The sequence below is a fragment of the Maniola hyperantus genome, chromosome 10 (genome assembly GCF_902806685.2).
Source record: "Maniola hyperantus chromosome 10, iAphHyp1.2, whole genome shotgun sequence".
NCBI classification, from domain to species: Eukaryota; Metazoa; Arthropoda; class Insecta; order Lepidoptera; family Nymphalidae; genus Maniola; species Maniola hyperantus.
The window spans coordinates 5,052,167-5,075,874 of NC_048545.1; the positions used below are offsets into that span (position 1 = coordinate 5,052,167).

The 23,708-nt window shown below is 36.4% G+C and overlaps 1 protein-coding gene across 2 annotated transcripts; it reads left to right on the top strand.

Annotated features, from left to right (window-relative positions):
• The first annotated feature begins 2,326 nt into the window (after positions 1-2,326).
• Positions 2,327-16,411, top strand: Dfd (homeotic protein deformed). Of its 2 annotated transcripts, none has more exons than XM_069501595.1 (3): positions 2,327-2,687; positions 3,075-3,693; positions 14,638-16,411. In XM_069501595.1, the coding sequence occupies exons 2-3, from the start codon at positions 3,168-3,170 to the stop codon at positions 15,291-15,293; spliced, it is 1,182 nt and encodes a 393-aa protein (XP_069357696.1). In that variant the 5' UTR covers positions 2,327-2,687; positions 3,075-3,167; the 3' UTR covers positions 15,294-16,411. The 2 variants fall into 2 exon arrangements, with proteins under 2 accessions (XP_069357696.1, XP_034828484.1); XM_034972593.2 differs by having other exon boundaries at positions 2,327-2,517.
• Positions 16,412-23,708: the final 7,297 nt, after the last annotated feature.

A 23,708-nucleotide genomic window follows, 5' to 3' on the forward strand; every position in this document is an offset into this window, starting at 1 on the left:
ACCTTTTGTTGGTTGGAAGCCGTCATGACTTTGCAGTTTCGCCTGATACTCAGGGGCGGATCTATTATAATATACTTAAGGGCTTTTTTGGCTGCAGCCCAGGGCCCCGTGGATATTAAGGGCCCCCAGCCCCCATTGAAGACAAAATTGTCAATATTGGCACAGATTCTGATGGCAACTAAATTTTAGAGTACCTATTCGTATCTTTTTCTTACCCATTGTTAAGAAAAAGATGCGAATTAAAAAAATTATTACATTTAATAAAAAAGGACAGACAAACTTGATTTAATTTATAACTATCAAACCTCGTGACTGTGTTGAGCATTAGTATTTTTTTTGTATAGGTATAGGTATACTTAGCAATAAGTGTCTTTAATTTAAAATTAATTTTATTTCATTTTTTGCAATATTAAAAGAACAAGATGCGCTCAGATGCATATACTTACTCTAAAATGTAGTTTAGAGAAAGACGTCAGAATCGATGTCATTGTGAATTTTCAAAAATATCTAAAATTTTAGAAATTCATGTCAAGGTTGATAAAGTTGCTTTATAATTTTATTCTATAGGTACCGTGTAGATACCTAGTAGGGACATTATTATCAAAAACAGTTTTTTTACAAAATGGCAATCAGTTGATTAGGTAGGTACCTACCTAATTAGGCAGGCCTAAAATAAGTATTAGCCCAGGGCCCCACAAGCTCACGGTTCGCCCCTGCTGAATTGCTGATACTACCATTGTGATCGTCTAATTCAATAAAATCACTGGACATTTTTGTTTATTTGTACCATCTTTGTCGGCGGTTAGTGTTGTATTAGCGGCTTAAGGCGCATGATAGGCTTTCGTGCGTGACTGTGCTTTGTTTTTATTGGTAGTTGATTTGGTATTAGTGAAGTTGTCGGATGATGTTGCTACTTTAAAATCAGTATTTGTAGTTTCTAGGGTTCCGAACCTCATAACGAAAAAAGTAACCCTTATAGGATCACTTACTTAGTTGTCTGTCTGTCAGATCGTGTCTATCAAGAAACCTATAAGTAGGACACTTCACACTTTTCGTTGACCTAGAATCATGAAATTTGACAGGTAGGTGGGTCTTATTGCACACGTAAGGGCAAAATTCCGTAAACTGTGAATTTGTGGTTAGGTAGGTACCTACAGCACCAGAAAAATTACTCCTAAACAAATAATAATTAGTACTTTTTTAATTTTCTAAGTAAGATAACTATATCAAGAGGGATATCACAAGAAAGGGTTTTATCTGTACCTACATTCTAAAACAGATTTTTATTTATTTTTATGCATACTTACCTACTAGTTTTCGATTTATCGTGCAATATGTCGAAAGAAATACCCGCGTACGGAACCCTTGGTGCGCGAGTCTGACTCGCACTTGGCCGTTTTTTTATTTTGTGTGATACCTATCTATTGGTTTATGGGTTTATAATATTATATACATAGATAAGTATCCTACCTATCTAAAAGGTTAGTAGGTACGTAAGTACTAAGAAGGTATCTACTAGATAGAGTTCTGTTGTATAAATCCTTCATTAGGTAGGTACCTACTTCGTCATTATCTTTGCTTTGCACAGGAAGCTTTTTACGATTAGGCACTTAGGCACTTAATTTTTATGTGCTGATTGTGATGTAGGTAAGTAGGTAGGTATGTTCTACCTATTAATATGTTCTGGATATTTTATCATTGAAGTAGTCAAGACTTTAATTTCCTTGACTGATGGCTATCATGATGCAAATGACCGTATAGGGTACCTACCTACTATATAAGTATATATTTTCATAAACTAGTTAGTCTCATATAATTTATACATTAATTTTACGCCTATAAAACAAACGCTCGGTTTCATTTAAAAATAAAGGAAATTGCAAATTAAATATTTAAAAGCGGCGTGTTGTAGCGAACGGAGACCATGTTCATTCTGTATTATTATTAAACAGCTTCTTAATCTCTACTTTTCAATGGCATTGACTTAAAATTTTCTTCTTTATCTAACCCATACAAAAACGCGTGTAACGGAACGAAACGGGTATATTTTTGCTCGTGATGCTAAAATGGTTATCGATATTTCTGTCCCTCTCGAACGGCCAGAGCAGCTTACGTGTGTAAAGTAGAGAATGGTAGTCATGGTTTAAAGCTCCAAAAGCAAAGTTTTTCAGAAGTAAACTGTACGTCACTGAAAATAAGGTTTGTATTGCTGAAAGCGGAATTGTTTATGAGTATCGAAGAACAGCTCCGCCTTAAAAATGGAAGGTGGTATGTAAAAATTGATGAACATGTATAGGAGTCCTTAAAGTGACAGAGTGTGCTGGCGTGCTGGGCAGTGTATATTGTCTCAAAATGTCGCGAGCGTGCGCGCTTCAGCATCCATTGTTTATTATCAAAAAGTGATAAATCAAATGACTTTGCAATAATATTGATAATACTTTACCAATAAGTGGATTTGATGTTTGTTTTAGAACCATTGTGTGTGTGTGATTTACATTTTTGTGGACTGTTCAAATTGTAAGTGGTTTCATGAAATTAAGAGTTTGTAATTTTAGCACAAGTAACGGAGTATGAAGGTTCTTTATAATGTGTGAATAAAGTTTAGTGAACTTGATGTCCCACTGGAGGTCCCAAATAAAGGGATAACAAACCCAATAGATACCTACCTACCTATACTTACCTAAACTGTAAGTATCACATTCAGTTTTACTCACCAGATTCCTACGTGTAGGTCTATTAAGTGGTAAAGGTCTAATACATGACCATTTAGGGTGCCTATTTTCACATAGAGCCACTTCATTTAGTTTCGAGAAGGTAGCAGGTCAGAACAATTAAAAAAATTATATACCTAGGTAGGTATACTTACCTAGATACCTAACTAATTAACTCTACCTGTAGGTACACCTAGTTACAAATTTCTAAACCAATCGGAAACTATTTACATATAGCTCTACATCAATTTATTCTTATTAAAATCTGATTGCTAAACTCGTTGAAAATATTGCTCTTCATCACTCCGGATACTTTTACTAGAATTACTTATACAGGGATCAGACCAAGCACATTCTTTACAGGGGATATAAGGAAAAAAATGCTCCCGTTAGTTGAGTGGCGGCCATATTAACAGGCGTGCTGGGATGTGATGCGCCGAATCGACCACGCCCATAATGAGCTCCTTCCTCATGAACGGTGGATACCAGCCACAGCCCGACCCGAAGTTCCCACCCTCGGAAGAGTACAGCCAAGCGGACTACATCCCACCAGGAGAGTACTACCAGCACCAACACCTACAGTATGGCTACCAACATCAATACCCAGTACAAATTGGCACAGGATACGGCTACGGAGGATATTACCATCCTTTGCCTCAGCACCCACCTGTGGCACCTCCCCCGAGACCACCCGAGCCATCCCATCCGTCAGACGCAGACCACGGCTACATCCCTCACAATGACACCGCCCCAGGCCTGGCCGAGCTAGGCTTAAGATTAGAAAGGCATATAGAAGAAGCTGCACCAGCTGCAAGGAAACTTCAAGCCCTAGGTCGAGAAGGTTCACCTGTATCAGAGATGGATGATGAGAGATTACTTCTAGATAGTCCGCCCGTTGAAGACGATGATTCGTCGATATGTTCCGATAACACGGATAGGGTTATCTATCCGTGGATGAAGAAAATTCATGTTGCTGGCGCGTGTAAGTATTATAACGTTTTTAATAGGAATACTTAGGTATAGTCCCAGATATGGACGAGTGCTTTTGAAGCACGCTCCATACGATCAAGTTTGATTCTGATTCTAGTCAAACTCAATGAAATTATGTAGACATAGGTAGGTACTCTACAAATTAATAACTATGTCTGCTTACATATTTTTACAGAAATTTACCTATACAATAAACACTTGCGTGGACTTCTGAATTAAATAAATTAGCAGATTTTTATGAATGACACCGGTTTTGGTAAAATTACTTAGGTAAGTACCTACCTACAAGTTATTTAAATAAGTAAAATAAAAATAATGAATTGTTGCTATTAGATCTAGATGTGATATTGTTTAGGTATCTAGTTATATACCTAGATATCTTAATCTACACTTACAATAATCTGAAATAAGTTAGATAAATATTATTGCGTATCCTTATAACAAACCATAAACCAACCATCCTTTGCCATAAATCCGATAACAATAAATTATTTCATAGAATTGTGGGTAAGTATTAAAAAATGTGAAAAGGTAACTAAAAAAAAATTACTAAGATAGGTAACTTACCTATACCATTTCCATGACCATCAAAGAAGTTGTATTAGATATATTTAGGTAAAGATACATCAAAACATGTGAGTAGGTAGGTACAGCATGCACTCACTGCAAGAATTTTTATTCCAACATAAGGAATTTCAAATTACTTATGCTTTATAGATGCAATTTAAATCAATTCTTAACTGCCTTACGAAAAAAAGGTAAGAGATTAACCGTGCCACATTAATATTGCCTTTGCCGCTTGATTTGTCCATTGTTGTCTCTCCAACATGAGTGCAAAATAGGCTTTTAAGAACCCCGATGTTTGCGGTATCACACTTGAAAGAATTAACAAATTGCCACCAATCAATAATCCTGCAGTTTACAAATACTTGAGATTTTTTAGTAGTGTCTTTTGATTTGTTTTGACAGTTTACTAATGTGGTGTCATTAGAAAGGTCCTTCGAGACGCCAGGACCTTTGTTGCGGTACAATAGACCCCAAGCATGGTAATGAGCCTCGTTTATTTTTATATCTTTTAAATAGAGGTTGCGGCCTGGAATCCGCCGTGAAGATTATTGGCCTTCTAGTGAGCTTTTTATGGGCGTCGAATGTGACATCAAAATACTAAATTGTTGAAGTATTTTAGAATTTCTCTTTTTAATCCTTAGCTGTTAGGATAGTGAATTACTTAATGTTAAATCCTCTTGAATGAATATTGGTTTCTAGTTTTTATGTTTTTGAAAATACCCTTAGCTCATTGTGATATCTCAATTTTTATGACTGAAATCAGAATATGAATGCAGTCAACTCTAACTACAAGGAAATAATAGATTGTACTGCTATCAGTACAACTACAGTACAGTAGAGCTATCTAGGTATATTTGAAAGAATCCCTTTTGAAAAACACATTTCATCCAGCACTGCATTTTTATTACTGTGTGATACCTTGGAGCTGTTTTGCAGCTAAATAGACTGCATATCTCAAAAGTGTCTACCTATAGTGTCACTCTACGAATAACAATATTCGTAGGGGGATATTGCAGTTTTAATATGGCTGTTCAGAAGCTATACCTATCAGAAATTCTTGATAAGAAAAAGTTGTCCTACCTACTTCAGTTCAATTGTGTTCAGGATGCACACTTAGTTGCCAAATTCAAACGGGCATTCCGGTGCTCAAGGAGTAGTTTAGGGCCCCACGCTGGCTGCCACCAACTGCGTATATTGGTCACCAGAAGCCTCCTGTTCATAGTCCATAAGCTAACTTGAGCTCCCTGTACTTCTTCTAGGTTATTTTTGAGGTCCATGTGGGTAGCTGCTCTTCCGCTTCCTTCACTAATACGGTCATCCCGTGGCTCAAGGGAATGTTTTCTGTAAGATTCTTATCTCTTCTGAAGAATACCCGTTTCTTAATAACGAGTCCAGGTTCGTTCTATCAAGTTATTGATTCATGCCGGTAAAACCCACATTTTAAGCATTGAAAACTCTGTAGTAGGTACCTACTATTATTAAATAAATAAATAAAAGTATTACTTACCTACTATTAGATAAATAATAACCAGTGGTAGATGCATCCGACTATTCGTAAGTACTTGTAAAAGTTTATTCGAATAAAAAAGATTTTTATTTTTTATTTTTTTATTTTTTAATAATTGTAAAACAAAAAATCAAAACTGCCTGTTTTTTGCAATAGAGTTTTTATAGATCTGCTGAAATAAATTTATATCCTGCAATGTCGGCTTATGATGTTTATATCTATACCTATTAGGTACATATAAGTATTCCTTGCAAGTTTTTACATAATCGAGAAACCCATTTGTAAGTATGATGAATGTCTCGGTATGATATCATATTCAAGATGTATTCGTCACGCAAGGCATTACCATACATTGTTGACAGCTTCTCCAAAGATTCTCGTGTCTAAATTATATGTATTGTGTTCAGCTTTTTGTGACTTGACCTACGAGGTCATGTGACATGTGTATCTTACTTACCTTAGATTTTATTATTACGAGTAGGTATCTAAGACACTATTAGATAAGTACTTACAGTATTTCGCATAATTCAAAAAAACATACCTCTGTCTATATAGATTTTTGATTGTAAATTGATTTCAAAGATCTAAATTAAAATTTACTGTAGTTAATAGTTGTATTTGAAAATTAATCCATACTAATATTATAAATGTGAAAGTGTGTCTGTCTGTCTGTCTGTCTGTGTGCTAGCTTTTCATGGCTTAACCGTTCAACCGATTTTGACGAAATTTGTTAGAGAGATAGCTTACAGGACATAGGCTACTTTTTATCCCGGAAAATTGAAGAGTTCCCACAGGATTTTTAAAGCTAGCTAAGCTAAATCCACGCGGACGAAGTCGCGGGCATCAGCTAGATACATATATTGCCATGATTCGCTATTATTCTAATAAGTAAGCAAGAAAAGTTGAACAGCATACTTAAAATATTTTTGTCTGATACAAAATGAATTTTTTGAGAACTCCTTCTTATAAGTTTGCATTTTAAAATATATCAATTTACCATACACTATCCATAAAAGATTTTATAAATAATGCATAAGTGAATGTGCCCCAGAAAGAAATCTGAGCATCCTTAGGTACTAGACTACTGTGTACTGTACACTGAAAGAAATGTTTTGTATACAGTTACAAAAACTTTGGTTACTGTTTACACAAAAAAAGTGACTTGCAAACTATGTTTTACTAGCTACAAAACTGACTGTCTGTCTGTCTGTCTGTCTGTATGATATACCCCGATTGTCATCCCAACCTGTCGCGTACTATACCTAACTATCTGAATAGCAATGGCCAATGACCAAGCACTCTAGCTACTGTGCAAGTAACTACGACACATAGAAATGCCATGCATGCCACACAAGAAACTTTTCTTTAAGCCGATGATAGTGAAAGATTTAATCTTAATTATTATCTTAAATTGTTATCACAATATTGTAATGTGTATGATACTAGTCGGTATAATTTGGTACTAAAATAATTTGAATGTAAAATAGAGCATTAAATTAGATAGGTAAGTACCTACTAGGTGATGCCCGCGACTTCATCCGCGGTGATTTAGGTTTTTAAAAATCCCGTATCTACTTTGATTTTCCGGGATAAAAAGTAGTCTATTTCCTTCCCCGGGGTGTAAGCTAACTCTGTACCTACCAAATTTCAAGAAAATCAGTTAAACTGTTGGGCCGTTTTAAAGGTAAAAGTCACCCTTTTACCTTTAAAACTTAACTAGGTATGTTTTAATAAATAATAAAACTAAGGAAACTAAAATATTTTAAATTTTATGTCTTTAAATTAAAATAGAAAATCAAACCAATTAAAACTATTTCTTACTAGATGATGACCACGATTTCGTCCGCGTGGATTTACGTTTTTAAGAATCCCGTGGGAACTCTTTGATTTTCCGGGATAAAAAGTAGCCTAGGTGTGTCCTTCCCCAGGATGCAAGCTACATCTGTACCAAATTTCGTCAAAACCGGTTCACTTGCCCTGAATTGCGGTTAACGCATCTCTGTGGGGCTAAGTAAACGCATATGGGGTAAGTAAACGCATTCTCTGAACAAACACAGAGACAAAAAAATCAATTTTGCATCGTCATCCAATTCCAATCTATATTTTTAAAATTTCAAGCCTCTATCTCACCGGGAAGTTAGTTTAAAACCGATTGCAGATTTTTTCGGGAAGATGATTAACTAACAAACAGACAGACACAAAAGCAAGTTACTGTTCATTATAATCTAGTTCCAACCTATGATTAAAATTTCAAGCCTTTACCTCATTGGGAAGACAATTTAAAATAGATTTCAAAATTTATTTCGAACAGACAAACAAACAAACAGACTGACAAATTATGATGGATCTTAGAGGAGCTTAGCCAGCAAATTAACTAAGTCATTATTTATACCACTTTGTTGTCTGTCTGTCTGTCTGCCTGCCTGCCTGTCTGTCTGTCTGTCGAGAAACCTGTAGGGTATTTCCCGTTGACCTAGAATCATGAAATTTGGCAGATAGGTAGATCTTGTAGCAAAAGTAAGGGGAAAAGTCCGAAAACCGTGAATTTGTGGCTACTCCGCTAAAAAAATTACTCCTAAACAAATAATAATTAAGTAGTATTTTCGATTTTCAAAGTAAGATAAAGTCAAAGTCAAATAAGTTATTCAAAATAGGTAATAAATTACACTTTTTGATGGTCGGTCGGTCGGTGGTAGGTATTAGTAACACGTATTCTATGAAAATTCCAACTGGCTACCTTCACTCCTCATGATGAGGATCATGAGCATGAGTGCACGCATGCGCGTACCTACTTACCCGAGCACACTCTTAAGGAGCCAAAATACATACAAATTAAGGTTGATACTGGTTTAGGCAACAAACATAACCTCAATATTATTTCTTACATATCAAAGAAAACATTACTGACGAGTATCGGATCTAAAACTTGGACGTGACAGGATTTACCAAAATGCCAAAAATTACCAATGAATGTAGTAAATGAGTAAATTAGATTAGTAATGAAGAAAAAGTTAAAGAAACATCACAATATTGTGCAGTGTCATCTCAAAACTAGTTTTCCAATCCGGCATCCTTGTTTCAGTCAAACAAACCCTCCCTCGCACTTAGGTCCGGAGATATATTATGCAGTTCGCTGACTTACCCACTGCGTTCAGTTACCCCAAATGGCTCCAGGAAACTTTTAGAAGGTTTTTCATACTCTTCCCCTCAAATAGGGATTTTAAAAATTAAGTATCTATATCCTAGCTAAGTCAGTTGTGGAATTATTTAGCTAAGGAATCCTTACTAATAATATTATAAAGGCATTTAACCAATTTTTAAAAAGCTTAATCCACGCAGACGAAGTCGCATGCATCATCTAGTAATAAATCAACTATGAAGGTTGTACCGTTTATCACGTGAGTCACCAGAACCTAAGGCGATTTGTAGAGGATTTGAATAAATGGGAGCCGATGAAGTCGGAGAGCAAAACTATAGTGTTCAATAACATAAGATCATTCGCAATACAAAATCGTGGTGCACCCCTTATCGACACCTGTCAGTGCAGCATCATTTTTCACTCCATAATGGTGGTACAAGTTGGTAAGCTGGTCGTAATGAAGGACCACCGAGCGGGTTTGATAGGGTATGTCGCGAGATGGACCTGAGATTAAAAGATCTCTTATGAGACCACACGCTCGCAGGTAGTCCGTAATTCAATTCAGATTGTCATCGTCCGATGACGTGATAGTGGCTAACGAAGCGAAGATCGAGTACTACTTGCGTTGTGTCCGGTGCACGGTAGCCTAACGGGTTTCAATTTTAGCGTGGTAAACAATAAGTAATTAAAGCTATACCTACCTCACTTGAGGTTCATTACAGAGCTGGATTCCGTTATTAGCATAATTGTTTACTATAATTACCAGCTGCTGTGAGTAGATCGTAAGTATATGTTATAAAATTGCAGACATAGACAGTTCGTTTTTGTGTGTGTGTGTGTGAACCACGTAGTAACTGAACTTGAAAAAAGCTAATTATAGGTTACCTGAAGGATACATTTTCATTTATATAGGCTCTTGTCTTTTGCCAGTCCTTAACGCGACATACACGGACGACATTCCGTCCAGCCCCGACTCCACTCACGCTCTCTACGCTGACGATGCGGCGTATTTAGCGACGTCACTGCCTATAGTGCCTATCAGACCTCAGCATGCGGTTCAGCGTCTCCAGTACCCGTAGTACAAGATTTTACGTCTCACCAAACCAAACCAAATTCGAGAGTCGAAATACTTACGTTTTAAAGCTCAAGTTTGTCTACACTTCTACAGCCAGCGCTCCAAGCGGAAACATTGCGAAATTAAAATCAGTGGCATTGAATATTTGACTTTAATTCAAGGCTGTTTAGGTCCATTTTACTGTAACGCGGAAGTATTTTGACTCTCGAATTTGGTTTCGTTTGGTGAGACGTAAAATCTTGTACTACGGGTACTGAGCATATTGAACGCCCTACCAGGATGGCTCGACAGATAGAGGCTTGCGGTCAACGTGGGGAATACGCACGCCATCCATTTAAATTATTATAAGCCTATGGTAATTTTAATGAAATTGTATTTCTCAGATTGTAAGCTGTCTTTAAGATTGTGCTGGGCTAAATAACAAATTTTCACTATCTTTTCGTGAGATAATTTTATTCTTCTTAAAATTGTGGATCCCATATTTTGATTAAGTTACCACTAGAACACATCCATTTGCTAAAATTTTGTTGCACTAGGTCCAGCTTTCTAGGCCCAAGGGTTTGGGATGGGTGTGATGGGTTAGTCAGTAAGTCAGGAGTTTTAATACCTATATTTAGATTAAATATGTACCCAAGACCGCCAAAATCGGAAATACAATGTTTTTCCTTGCAGGCGTCGATTTTCAGACGCAGTCTACGGCCGTTTCACGAACGCACGTTGATAAGTGATGCACTGCAAACGTCAATATGTGCAAACTTCAGGATAGAAATGCGTCGCGTTTGCAAACGCATTTTAGTTGCGTCTGATGTGCTTCAACCATGCTTAAACGTACGTGAAAATGTTGTCGAAAACACCACTGCAAAAGACCATAAACATAAACACCAATGTTTCTGTTTACAAAAATATTTGTGTCTAGCGCTTTCAATCTATATTTGTCCATCCCCTGTCACGGCTAGGTGAAATCTCAGAGGCCAGCCGCCAACCGCACATACCATGCCACTCTGCGGTCAGTCTCGAAGAATTCTTTGCTGGTTTTGTATCCCTTTGCAAAAGCATTCCTGAATTATTGCTTAGTCATTTCGACCTTGTTTAATGATTTTGGGGCAAATCTCTTTCAATAGGGTGAGTTTATATTAACTTTTGTATTTTGGCTGTAATAAGAAAAAAAGCCTCCCTACACTTTTGTGTATAAATACGAATAAATTTACTTTGATAGGCTGTCAGTAGGTAGGTATAGGAAATAGGTATATTTTATTGGAATATGCTGTTATATAAAAGTCCTATGTTTTTGAAGTTGTTGTCCTATGTTCCAATATGAAAATCGCCATTTAGATATTTTAGGTTCCGTACCTGAGTGAGTAGGTAGGTCGGTAATGTGAGGCCTTTTGCAGTGGGAAAATTTCTAATCTCATGGGAAACCCAAAAATTTTACGCAGACGAAGTCGCTGGCAACTGTTAGTGCATAATATACCTAGGTATTTTTAAATACAGGTAAGAAAACACTAATTGTCTAAAAGCTGTGGTAACCTGGTGGTTAGGACGTCCGCCTTCCAATCGGTTATCAGAATCGGTTTTCGAAGTTATGTGCGTTTTAAATTACCTAATTAAAATATCATTTGTTTAAACGGTGAAAGAAAACATAGTGTGGAAACCTGCTTGCCTGAGAGTTCTCCATAATGTTTTCAAAGGTATGTCAAGTCTGCCAATCCTCACTTGGCCAGAGTGGTAGACTATGGTCAAGCCCCTTCTTACTGTGAGAGGAGACCCGTGCTCTGTAGTGATCATGATGAAACACTAATTATTATTTACAAATGTATTTACTATTTACTTGTGTAGTACCTAGTGCTTTTAATCTATGTTGTCGATCTTGTCAGAGCTAGATTAAATCTCGGTGGGCAAATGCAAACCACACATCATTAAAGTTACCTACATGGTAGGACTGAAGATAGAAAAGATACTTGGATACTTGATACATAAATAAATAGTTACAGCAGCAGTTCAATTTAGCAGTAACCTATGTTTCGAAACAATATATTTTAAAGAATATTTTTCAATCTCTATTTATAGAACTGCTGAAATAATATAAGTGGCTGTTCGCCAACGACCTACCGCATTTATGTAACAAATTTGTCACCACTATAACAATCAGCTCTCAGTGTTCATCGCCCTTTCTGTTCCTTTTTACACGCCTGTAATTTCGTCACAACGTAAGAAGCAAAAAAATCAAATCAACTATATTCTATACAGTAAGAAGACAGTAGGTACGTGTTCAAAGCTTGGACAGTGCGTGTTGCCACTGATAACATAATGGATCTGAGACAAGATCGCTAACTATGGACCTCATAAGAAAGCCCAAAGTCACTCAGTGGGCGATGAAGAGAGCTATGCTTGGAGTTTCTCTACGTAATCAAACCAGAAACGACGAGATCCGTAGGAGAACTAAGAGTAACCGATATAGCTCAGCGAATTGCGTAGCTGAAATGGCCATGGGCTGGGCACACACTTTGTAAAACTGATAGACGTTGGGGTAGGATCCCAGCGTCTATCATCTAATATCTATCTACATGGAAGTATGAATAGTATGGATTTAGATATTTCTTTACTTAGATGTTAGACAAGCAAAATAAATTGAGTTTTACCTTCTTTACATTTTTCGCATTTACTAAATAAAGCTTTTCATAAAAAGCTGTTCCACGAAGGTTCTTTTAAGTTTGCGTACAAAAGCAATTTCGTAGAAAGGAAATTAAGAATTTTCATACAATGCCTTCGCTGATTCTTTGCTAAGTAACTATTGTGCTGAATTCTATTATAAATATTTAAGGTCACAAACCCTTTGTGATTAATTAGGACTAAGCGTTTGATAGAGCGACTGTATGAAATTTGAAAAATGTCTTTATATATCTATTTTTATGTACCTTCGTATGACAACGGTCCTTTGTTATTTTGCTGAAGATCGGTATATAAAGGGAACACTTTGTGATGACATTTGACAATGGTAATATTGTTCGTAATAAACGTCTCTTTAGGTATATTAATTGTAATAGAGAGGTAGGTATTTTTAGTAAATAGAGATTATTTATTTGTTATGATTTATAATAGTAAATCTTTATGTGTACTAATATTACTATACATACCCACTCAAAAGTACCTACTTAGTAAGAAGGTACAAATATTCAGGGACTACCTACATAAAAACAAATCAAATCAAATCTTATATTTTACCAAATTGTAAATAGGTAGGTAGGTATCTTTTATTTCAGTTACAGGATCCACATAACGTTTTGATAATAATTGATTTTCATTTTGGATGAGTTTCGTTTTAAGTTTTAGGCCAAGTGTACACTGGCAATAAAATACTATTATGCAGAAATTCAGTAAATAAATAAGTAATTAAGTAAATATAAGCTCAGTTTTGTCAAGTAGGTATAATTTGTAGATCATGACATTGACATGATAATGATAACAACTTCTGCAAGTTTCATTGCTATTGGACATAATAGCTTTAGATTTATACTTTTGACAATTAGGGGTACAATATTACGCGACAGGTAGAAACAGCAATCAGGAAGGGAAGCCCCGCACACCCGTACAGCCCCCGTGCCAACCTGATGCGGGTGTGCGGGGCGTCCCCCGGCCTCATACCCCGATTTCCATCTCAACCTGTCGCGGAAAATACCTAGGTGTTACATTAATTTATAATCATAAACTAATCGAGCTAACAGACGAAGTCCACGCAAGTACTTATTGCCTGCTTGTTATATAAACTAATTTGCTAAACGCAATTAATCAAAAGCGAAAAGGAAGCCCATGTACACGTGTAATTATTATGCACATTAATTAACTGTGCCCCGAGAGGTTGTTACCACATACATTATTCAGTAAAGTCCCTGGCACGCAACGCTGCTTTATATGAAGTAGGTACACGATATATCTAGCTAGCTATTTACAAATAGTCATGTCTGGTTATTTTTTCCGTAATCAGAAGATTTTGTTCACGGTTAGCAAGCATTTCCGTTCAAGAGTCTAAAATAATACTTCGTAGAGCAATTTTAAAAGACCACCTTTTACAGTAGTAAAGAATGTACAGCAAGAAAAACGTTATAGTAGGTATCTCTTCATCATGAACAACCCATCTTCTTCCTTTCGCCGAGTTTCTTGCTGGTTCTTCTCGGTAGGAACGGCATTCCGAACCAGTGGTAAATTAAAACTACCTGACTATTCATAAGCACTTTTAAAAAGTTTACATGAATAAAAAAAACATTCTATTCTATTCATTCTATTCTATTCATCACCGGCCGGCCGGCTCCTCTCAGAATGAGAAGGGTTTGGCCATACCGACTAAGCTGGCCAAGTGCCGGTTGGTAGACTTTACACATTTTTGAAACCGTTATGGAGAACTCTCAAGCATGCAGGTTTCCTCACGATGTTTTCCTTCGTCGTTAAAGCAAGTGATATTAGCGCACGTAGCTCTGAAATGTAAGAACTATATTGTGCTCGGGATCGAACTGTCGAATTGTCCAAAAAGAAGGCCGACATTTTAACAGCTATTAGGTTATCACTGCATAGCCTTTCATACTGATTTAGAATTTAAGATAAGGCTCCTACATGTTTTTAATTAGAAAAATAAAATATTTTATTTTTTTCACAGCTAATGGGACCTATCAACCGGGAATGGAGCCCAAAAGACAGCGGACGGCGTACACGAGGCACCAAATATTAGAACTGGAGAAAGAATTCCATTACAATCGGTACCTAACGAGAAGAAGAAGAATAGAAATAGCTCATACTCTAGTCCTATCCGAGAGGCAAATCAAAATATGGTTTCAAAATAGACGGATGAAATGGAAAAAAGATAATAAATTACCGAATACCAAAAATGTTAGAAGAAAAACTAATCCAGCCGGCGTCACAACGACCACGACTAAGGGTGCACCAAAGAGTAGATCGAATAAGAATTCCAATAATAATGATAAGAAGAAATCGAATAATAATGGGCGGCCTGATAGCATAGAAAATGTAACGGATAATATAATGAATGAATTACATTGTGTTGGAGCACAACAGAATATGTCGCATGATCCTGCGATCAGTCCCATGTCGCATTCAGGCAATCAAATGAATCCAGGCCATTCTATGACTGCGCATCACTTGCATATGATGGGACTTCATGCAGGCATGGACCCATCTCTTGTTGCGAACTTATCGGCCCATGGCTCACCAGTTGGTAACACTGGCTGCGGAACAGGTATTGGTACAGGAAACACACCAGTTATAAAATCAGACTATGGTCTCACCGCCTTATAATCTTTAGTATTTAAAGGAGATGCTATATTTTCATTGATGGACTTTGAATAAATTCTTACCATTCCTTCGTGTTAAAAAGGTGTTATAAAGTGATGATTATACAGTAAATTAAGTTAATTTAAGTTGTGTAAGTAATAATAGTGTATACCTACCAGTCAAAATTTTGGATGTTTGGATAATGTTAAGTGGAAAACTTTACAATGTCAAAAGTGTGATTATTTTAGGGTAGGAAAGGACATCTGAGCTGAGTGTTGAATTTGTACTTTATTCATTAAGTCATTGTCGACTAAGTTAAAGTAACTGTAAAAATTAAAAAAAATATATTTCACGGATGTAAAATAACCAGTTACCAATACATAGAGTTACACTTAATAGTTGATAATTTTGCAAAAATATACTTATACTTACTTCTATATAGTATTTGCAAAAAATGTGCCTGCAAATAATATCTATTGGTTATTTTTGGATTCCCCTTAAAAATATAGCATTTACCCTTGGCGATTTAAAATATATTTAATACTTGTTTAAAACAGACTCAGAGTATGACATAAACCCGTATATAAATACCTAACCTAAGGTCATCATATTTTGTGTCTGTTTAAATGTTTAAATTGTTTAAATTGTCACAATTTTCTTAATTTTGTAAACAAGAATAAGTTAATACCTACCTACTTATTAACTAAAAAATATTAGATTTTTTGCTACGTCTGTTTGTGAAAAGTACCTGTAGTTGGTTATATTTATTCTTAGTATAAGTCCCGCAAATTGCTTTTGCGCGTGGCCACCATTTTGGCGACGTCAGCACTAGACTGAAGTTTCGAGCCGATGGTATAGTTTTATTTCGGCTGACGTCAAAATGACGTCATTTCGATGTTAATGAGTCATGGTTCCAGCGCAATAGCAATTTGCGGGACTTATAAGATATTTATGATTTTTTGTTTATCATTGTTGCCTCAAATACAACAAATACAATTAATCAAATACAATTTGTGTTCATTTTGCCTTTTGTTTATTAATCATGAATCTACACTTTACTACTCCTTAGAGATAATTTTATATACCTAGCTAAAATGTGATTTAGACAATGACTTAGGCGTAAGTACAAAATAAAAAGTATAATTTTTAACGGAAACATTGTTTTGTAACTACGATTATTGTGAAAAAATGTGAATATAAAACCAATAAAATAATATAGTCTAAATACAAAATTATGCGATGTTTCTTATTTCTATACCTACTCTCTAGGTAGGCCAAGTATCAGTTAGATTATTTAGCAAAAAGCTCCAACTTTTGATTCATTTGTTGGTCTTGCTTTCTGCCCCTGCGAGAGGTTCCTACGCCTTTGTGTTTATTTTAACACAAGCTTATGCCCGCGACTTCATCCACGTGATATAGGTATATAATTTATACTTTATAGCCTTATAGCACTTGGGGATAATGCAGCTATCTAACTATGTAGCTATCAGTGAGAGAATTTTAAAAATTTGAAGAATATCCAACATCAAAACATCCAAACTTACAAATATTTCCTATACTCTTTACAATATTAGTATAGACAGCTTTTGCTTTCAGAACTTCAAACATAACAGGCTAGGAATATTAAAATCAAATATTCTTTATAGAACTTAGTAGGTGCAACAATGCCAAATATCTTGCTAAAACGCCTCGAAAATACAAAAAAAATATTTTCAAAATTTGTATTAGCATGTTTTTTTCAACAGTCACTTTATCTTACAACTATCTTTTCTATAAGAACTTTTTTTTAAAATTTATTTTAGTACATACTTATTACAATAAAGCTTAAAGCTAACCTTATCTAATAACCTACAATACAAATCATGCCCGCGTGAAATGGTGCCAAGATACTGGCTGCATTCCCGCGACTTTGTTAGCGTGGAGTGTGTGGAGTGCGTGTGGCTACACAAATTTCAAACCCCTATATTCTTACCCCCTTAGGGGTTAAATTTAAAAAATCCTTTCTTAGCAGATTTCTACGTCGTAATAGCTATACCTATGCATGCCAATTTCATCCAGTAGTATGAGCTGTGCGTTGATAGATCAGTCAGTCAGTCAGTCAATCCGTCAGTCAGTCAGTCCGTTATACAGCTTTTCCTTTCATTATATATAAGTATTCTTAAAAGCAAAAAGTAGCATCAGTTACCATGTAAGGTTTTTGTACTGCAATAGCATCCTTTGAGCAGTCAATCGTATCATATCGTAACCTTGCGCTATTCGAATCAAACGAAATGAAAGCAAAAATCGTAATGTATTCGTTCGATGTGAAGTCATCAATCAACGTCGTCCCCTCATTGTGTGGCCGGAGTCGGCACGCTAGGTATCTTCTACTCGTACTTGCGCTTACACGGGCCTTGACGCATACTTTTATCATTCTGATAGAAAGGCAATGTAGGTACTTTGTATCGAATTCGTTTTGGTCTTAAAATAATCCATACTAATAATATTAATGCGAAAGTGTGTGTGTCGGTCCGCTAGCTTTTTTGTACCGGAAAACTAAAGAGTTCCCAGGAGATTTTAGAGGCCTATCCGATTAACCGATTTTGACGTTTGGTAAAACCTGGAAAATCAAAGAGTATTCCCGGTATTAAAAAAACCTAGATCCACGCGGGCGAAGCCGTGAGCACGTGTTAAAATAAAAGCTTCGTGATAACTTTCATGAACATCTATTTCTTAGAAATTTATATTTTATCGTCACATTGAGTTTCTCACGTCTCACGTTTATGGTTCAAAGCATCTGTGTGGAGTGGAGCAGAGACACTGTATCTTTTATCATATCAACTTGAACTCGTATTATATTATACTGTATGCTTTGAATCCTGGCAAGGCAAAATCACTGAATTGCTCTTGCCAGACGTCCGCCAGGTGTACCATCCTATAAGTAGGGAAGGTTGACGTACCTAGACGTTATGCGCACCTTCTCCTATTAGGAAATAGGTGCAAACCTGTGCCGGTTCAAAGTCGGGACGTCTCAATCGCCGATACCCGGGATCCTGAGACGCCTCATACCTGACTGTGCCTCTGGGTTTTAGTGGGCGGCCTGTGGCAGTGCCAGTGAGTCCCACATATCTACTTTGTGTTGGATGTGTCCACCACTTGTTGGCGATCCCGAAAGATTTCATACCTACGCAAGGATAGGTAGATACATTTTGTAGTCAAGGTTTGGTGGGAAGTGAATGTTACTATTTGAAAGTAATTGATATCCCTTTACAAAAAAAATGATTGGCAAATTGGATAGTTTTCAAAAGGTTGTCAATACATCCATAAGTGACAAAGAGTTTTTGCATCGGCCGTTTCGGCGCGCCAAAGCGTTAAAAGGGTTAGAATTTCTTGCAGATTTCCGAAAATAAACAAAAGGGTTTATTGTTAAGAGATTTGTATGCAAATAACAGGATTATGCTACCGTCTCCGTTTGACGGATTTATTGCGAATATTTTTTGTTCATTTCAAAGTTTGTTGTCCATGAGTCCCTAAGGGATGCTACTTATAAATAGCTAACGGTAGCAAATTTTTAGAGATTTAGAGTTGTTATAAAAAGTTTGCACTGCCTCTGTTTGGGATATTTTTAATATTTCTCGGTGAAACTATATAAAGAGAGAAAAAATAAGAGTCATAGAATGTCAAACTAATAAAAATAAATAAAATAACTAGATTAGGATATTCGATAGTAACTTATGACTAGGTCGTCATTATAAAAAAATATACATAAGTTACCTGGGATAAAATAATAATAAAGTACCTATAGTAGGTATATTGATATCTTTTGATTCCTGAGTTTCCTTGATATTTAATCGCCTCACATTTTTCGTTAAATTCTTTTAAAATACATACTTATTAATTTTAGGATGGTAAAAGACTGAGTTGTATTAGTGTAGCTAGATAGGTACATCATTTTGTTAACTCGCATGTCATTTGTTAGTCACTACATGATTGGGTACACTCAATTAAAGTGCAACAAACTGGTTGCTTGATATCTCTGAAGTATTCCATCAAGTCAGAGGCATGATGTCAGCAACCTTTTTGTAATAAGTACCTACATGAAGTAGGTACGTAATAAGCACTAATGTTCTAATTGTATTGTTGTTTTCTGTAAGTTATTAGGTATGATCGGGGGTTTTTTTGGTTAGCCTTACAAATAAAATAATACTGTATTATATTACCTATAAGAAGAGATCCGTCTTGACCGGAATTTAATCTAAGTGAATAAGTAATACTTTACCTTTATATAGAGCATGCACTCTGCATTCCGAACCAGTGCAGTCGCAATGGTAGAGTCACAGAGCATAGCTTAGGTATGTGAAACTAGTATAATTGTCCTACATGAAATAAGTAGATATAGATTTTTTATTTTGAGCTCTCTTACCTTGAAAAGTACTCAAACTACATTTTCTGTTGATAGGTGAATATAGAAATAGTACCTACATTAGATACTGCACGAGACCGGAAAGTAAGCGTTTTCTGGTCGAGTGTGAGTAAGACGGCAAAAAGAGATGGAGACCAGAAATGCACTCCCGGTCGAGGCATGTAAGTACAGTGCTTTTCTAAAAAAATTAAGTACTGTCCGGGAAGTTTAACTTTCGAACCAATCTACAGGGTATGAAATGTACATTTCATTTAATTTTTTAGAAAAAGTATTTTTCCCTAAAGATTCCCTAAAATAAAATGGTGAAACAAACAAGCGGCGAGTAGAAAGGCTTCTATCGGCAGGTGAGTCCCCAGGAAGGCTCCCGAGGGACTGCTAAAGGAAGTTGCTGATGACTTGCATTACGTTGCTCAGATAGCGGTATCTTTTAAAATAATATTTTATAATAAATCCATACTACATATTTAAGTATCTATAAAATGCGTTAAAAATGTAGAATTATTATTCAACTAGCTGATGCCCGCGACTTTGTACGCGTGGATTTTGGTTTTTAAAAATCTCGAGGGAACCCTTTGATTTTCCGGAATAAAAAGTAGCCTATGTCACTCTCCAGGTCTTAAACTATACCCATGCAAAAATCACGTCATCTGTTGCTCCGTTGCTTCGTGATTGAAGGACTAACCAACAAACCTGTGGCCCTACCGCGGTTGTTTGACAGCTACAATGTCACGATCGCAATCATCTCTGATTGGTTAATGCTCGCTCACTATTGGCCACAATGCATTGTTGCAACAAGAATCGCACAAATTCAGCCAATCAGAACAATTGAGATTGTAATAATGATTGATGCAGGTTTTAGACAATCGCCCTGCTGGTAGTGATGAACGATGACAGAAACGTAGCAGGTCTACGGGCATCGTACCTACGTGCAACAGACGACACACCGAAATTTTAACGCGCGTTGGTGGCGCGCTTTTTTAACAGACTTCCAAAAAGGATGTGGTTCTCATTTCGGCGGGTTTTTTTTAAGGTATTCTAAGGCGCTACATCTTTTACAGGTGCTTTTGAATCGTCAAATAATTAATTTACTTTACCACTGGTTTGGAATAGCGTTCCTACCGAGAAAAACCAGCAAGAAACTCGGTGGTTGCTCTTTTTAACCGACTTCAAAAAAAGGAGGAGGTTCTCAATTCGTCGGAATCTTTTATTTTTTTTATTTTTTTTATTTTTTATGTATGTTCCCCGATTACTCAAAAACGCCTGGACCGATTTTGAAAATTCTTTTTTTGTTTGAAAGGGTATACTTCAAAGTTGGTCCCATTTCAATTTGGTGAAGATCTGATGAACATCTTCGAAGATAGATACTGGAACTCCTCAACGGATAAGAGTAAATTGCTCGCGATCAGTGTAATAGCTTAGTAAACAGTAGATTTTTAACCAGGCATAGCATAATTCCATGGGGCCACTAAAACCGACTTCAAAAAAAGGAGGAGGTTCTCAATTCGTCGGAATCTTTTTTATTTTTTTTATTTTTATTTTTTATGTATGTTCCCCGATTACTCAAAAACGCCTGGACCGATTTTGAAAATTCTTTTTTTGTTTGAAAGGGTATACTTCAAAGTTGGTCCCATTTCAATTTGGTGAAGATCTGATGAACATCTTCGAAGATAGATACTGGAACTCCTCAACGGATAAGAGTAAATTGCTCGCGATCAGTGTAATAGCTTAGTAAACAGTAGATTTTTAACCAGGCATAGCATAATTCCATGGGGCCACTAAAAATTGTGAAATAAAAAATTTTTACAAAAAAAATAAAAACCGACTTCGTTACATAAACACTAAAAATTGAAAAATAATTTAATTTATTACCGAATATATTATGTATACAAGAGTTAATATAGTTCCATAATAATATTTTTTGGGGTCGGTGCCAATGAGGTGCCATTGTGGAGTCCCATAAAAATATGAAGTCTAGACGATTCGCGCAGCTAAAGCTAATTGGCACCGGCACCAAAAAGTATTATTATGGAACTATATTAACTCTTGTATACATAATATATTCGGTAATAAATTAAATTATTTTTCAATTTTTAGTGTTTATGTAACGAAGTCGGTTTTTTTTTTTTTTTTAAGTGTTCAATTTATAATCCATACTAATATAATATTATAAATGCCAAAGTGTGTCTGTCTGTCTGCTAGCTTTTCACGGCTCAACCGTTCAACCGATTTTGACGAAATTTGGTACAGAGGTAGCTTGCAACCCGAAGAAGCACATAGGCTACTTTTTATCCCGGAAAATTTAAGAGTTCCCACAGGATTTTTAATGACCTAAATCCACGCGTGCGAAGTCGCAGGCACCAGCTAGTAATATATATGACACCATTACCTACTACCTATACAAGAAAGCTGTCTTTTTAATAAACACGTCTAGCCGTTCTCACAACCTTTGAGTCTCCTCCATGTTTTGTTTTAAATATACCAAAGATTAGTCTTCGCTAAAAAAGTCTATCAAAAAAGACACTGCCCTTCGGCTCGTGTCCACTCCTTAGGTATGCACCGGACTTAAGAAGAAATTGGTACACATTTGCAACGCACTAAAATACACTAGAATGTGGTAGATGAGACATGTACCTACCTACACGATTTTTGGCACTACATAACAGTTTGTTACGGCCGAGTTGTTATTCTAAGGTTCCGGCGCTTCTATTGCTTGGTGGAAGAAGCGCCGGAATAACCAGTTCTTAGTTTTAAAATGTGATGTGTGGCACAGTTTGCTCAATAAACGTATTTTCTTTCTTTCTTTCTTCTTTCTCTCTTCTCTTTGGTAAGGTAATTGAGAATCGATTAAAAACTGTTCGAAAACAAAACAAATAATTAGTAGGTAAGTAAGTACCTATAGTGTGTAGTGGCGCGCCCTCCAAAAGGCGTTTGTCCAGCTGTGGACATACAGGCTGATGGATGGGTGGATGAAGTACCTGGTAAGTAAGTAAGTACCTATTCATAACGTACCTAAGTAAAAAAGATGAGAAAAATATCTACAAAGAAAATCTGAATTAATAAAAGTAGGTACAAACCTTGGAACGTTTTCCTGTAACTTTTTCTGTATCTAATCCCTACTCTTGGTGCAGGTATCAAACGACAAGCTTATAGCGAGTTTCAACGGCGTACAGCAAAAACAGTGATGAACTTTCCGTCTTTCGTTTGACATTCCACTCGATACTATAAAAAAATCAGAGACCCCCACTTTTTTGGATGTTAAATCCGTCATATTGATTTTGTTCATATAAAATGTAGCCTGTGTCGTCACCCAGATCATAATAACGAACCACCGAACCACCGAACCGCAAGACGTCGGGCGAGTTTCCATCCTTATGTCGTCAACATTCCATCTACACGCACGAAACGTTTTGCGTCATACGCATACGTATGGCTAAGGTTTGGAATACTCTTCCGCGATTTGTGTTTCCTACCAATTAAGTACAACCCGGGTATCTTTAAAACAAGAGTGAATAGGCATCTTCTAGGTAAACGCGTCCCATCTTAGGCCATATCATCACTTTCCATCAGGTGTGATTGTGGTCAAGCGTTACTAATGAATAAAAAAAAACGAATCGGTTGACACCAGCTCATTCATCAAAATCGGATCAGTAGTTAAGGCGCTCCGATGGAACATACATACATACCACATGGACTGCTAAAATCATAGTCCTTCCTTTTGGCTTTGCCGTTACAGTCGGGTAGAAAATAAGAAAGTAGGTAGCTACCTATTTATTCTTATATCTTAGACTCGACCCTTATTTACTTGGGGTAGCGAGCGTCGTTAGGAGCCTGTAATCCGTAGAGTCGATTTGAGAACTGCAAACGTACGTGAGATGACAACAAGGAGGGGATATCTGGAGTGGATTTTGTTTCGATCGCAGGCTTAGCGATAAAAATTGTGTTATAAGGGATAACGCAAAAATCCGCCTGTTAGGTATACCTACATTTTAGGTAATAAGTGCCTATAGTCATAACGTCACCCGCACTCGCCAGCACTG

What these genes read in the sequence shown, in the direction of transcription:
- Dfd (XM_069501595.1), top strand. Translation starts at nt 3,168, where the DNA reads ATGAGCTCCTTCCTCATGAACGGTGGATACCAGCCACAGCCCGACCCG. An exon ending in AATTCATGTTGCTGGCGCGT is followed by an intron (nt 3,694 to 14,637) that starts GTAAGTATTATA and finishes TTTTTTTCACAG; the next exon opens with CTAATGGGACCTATCAACCG.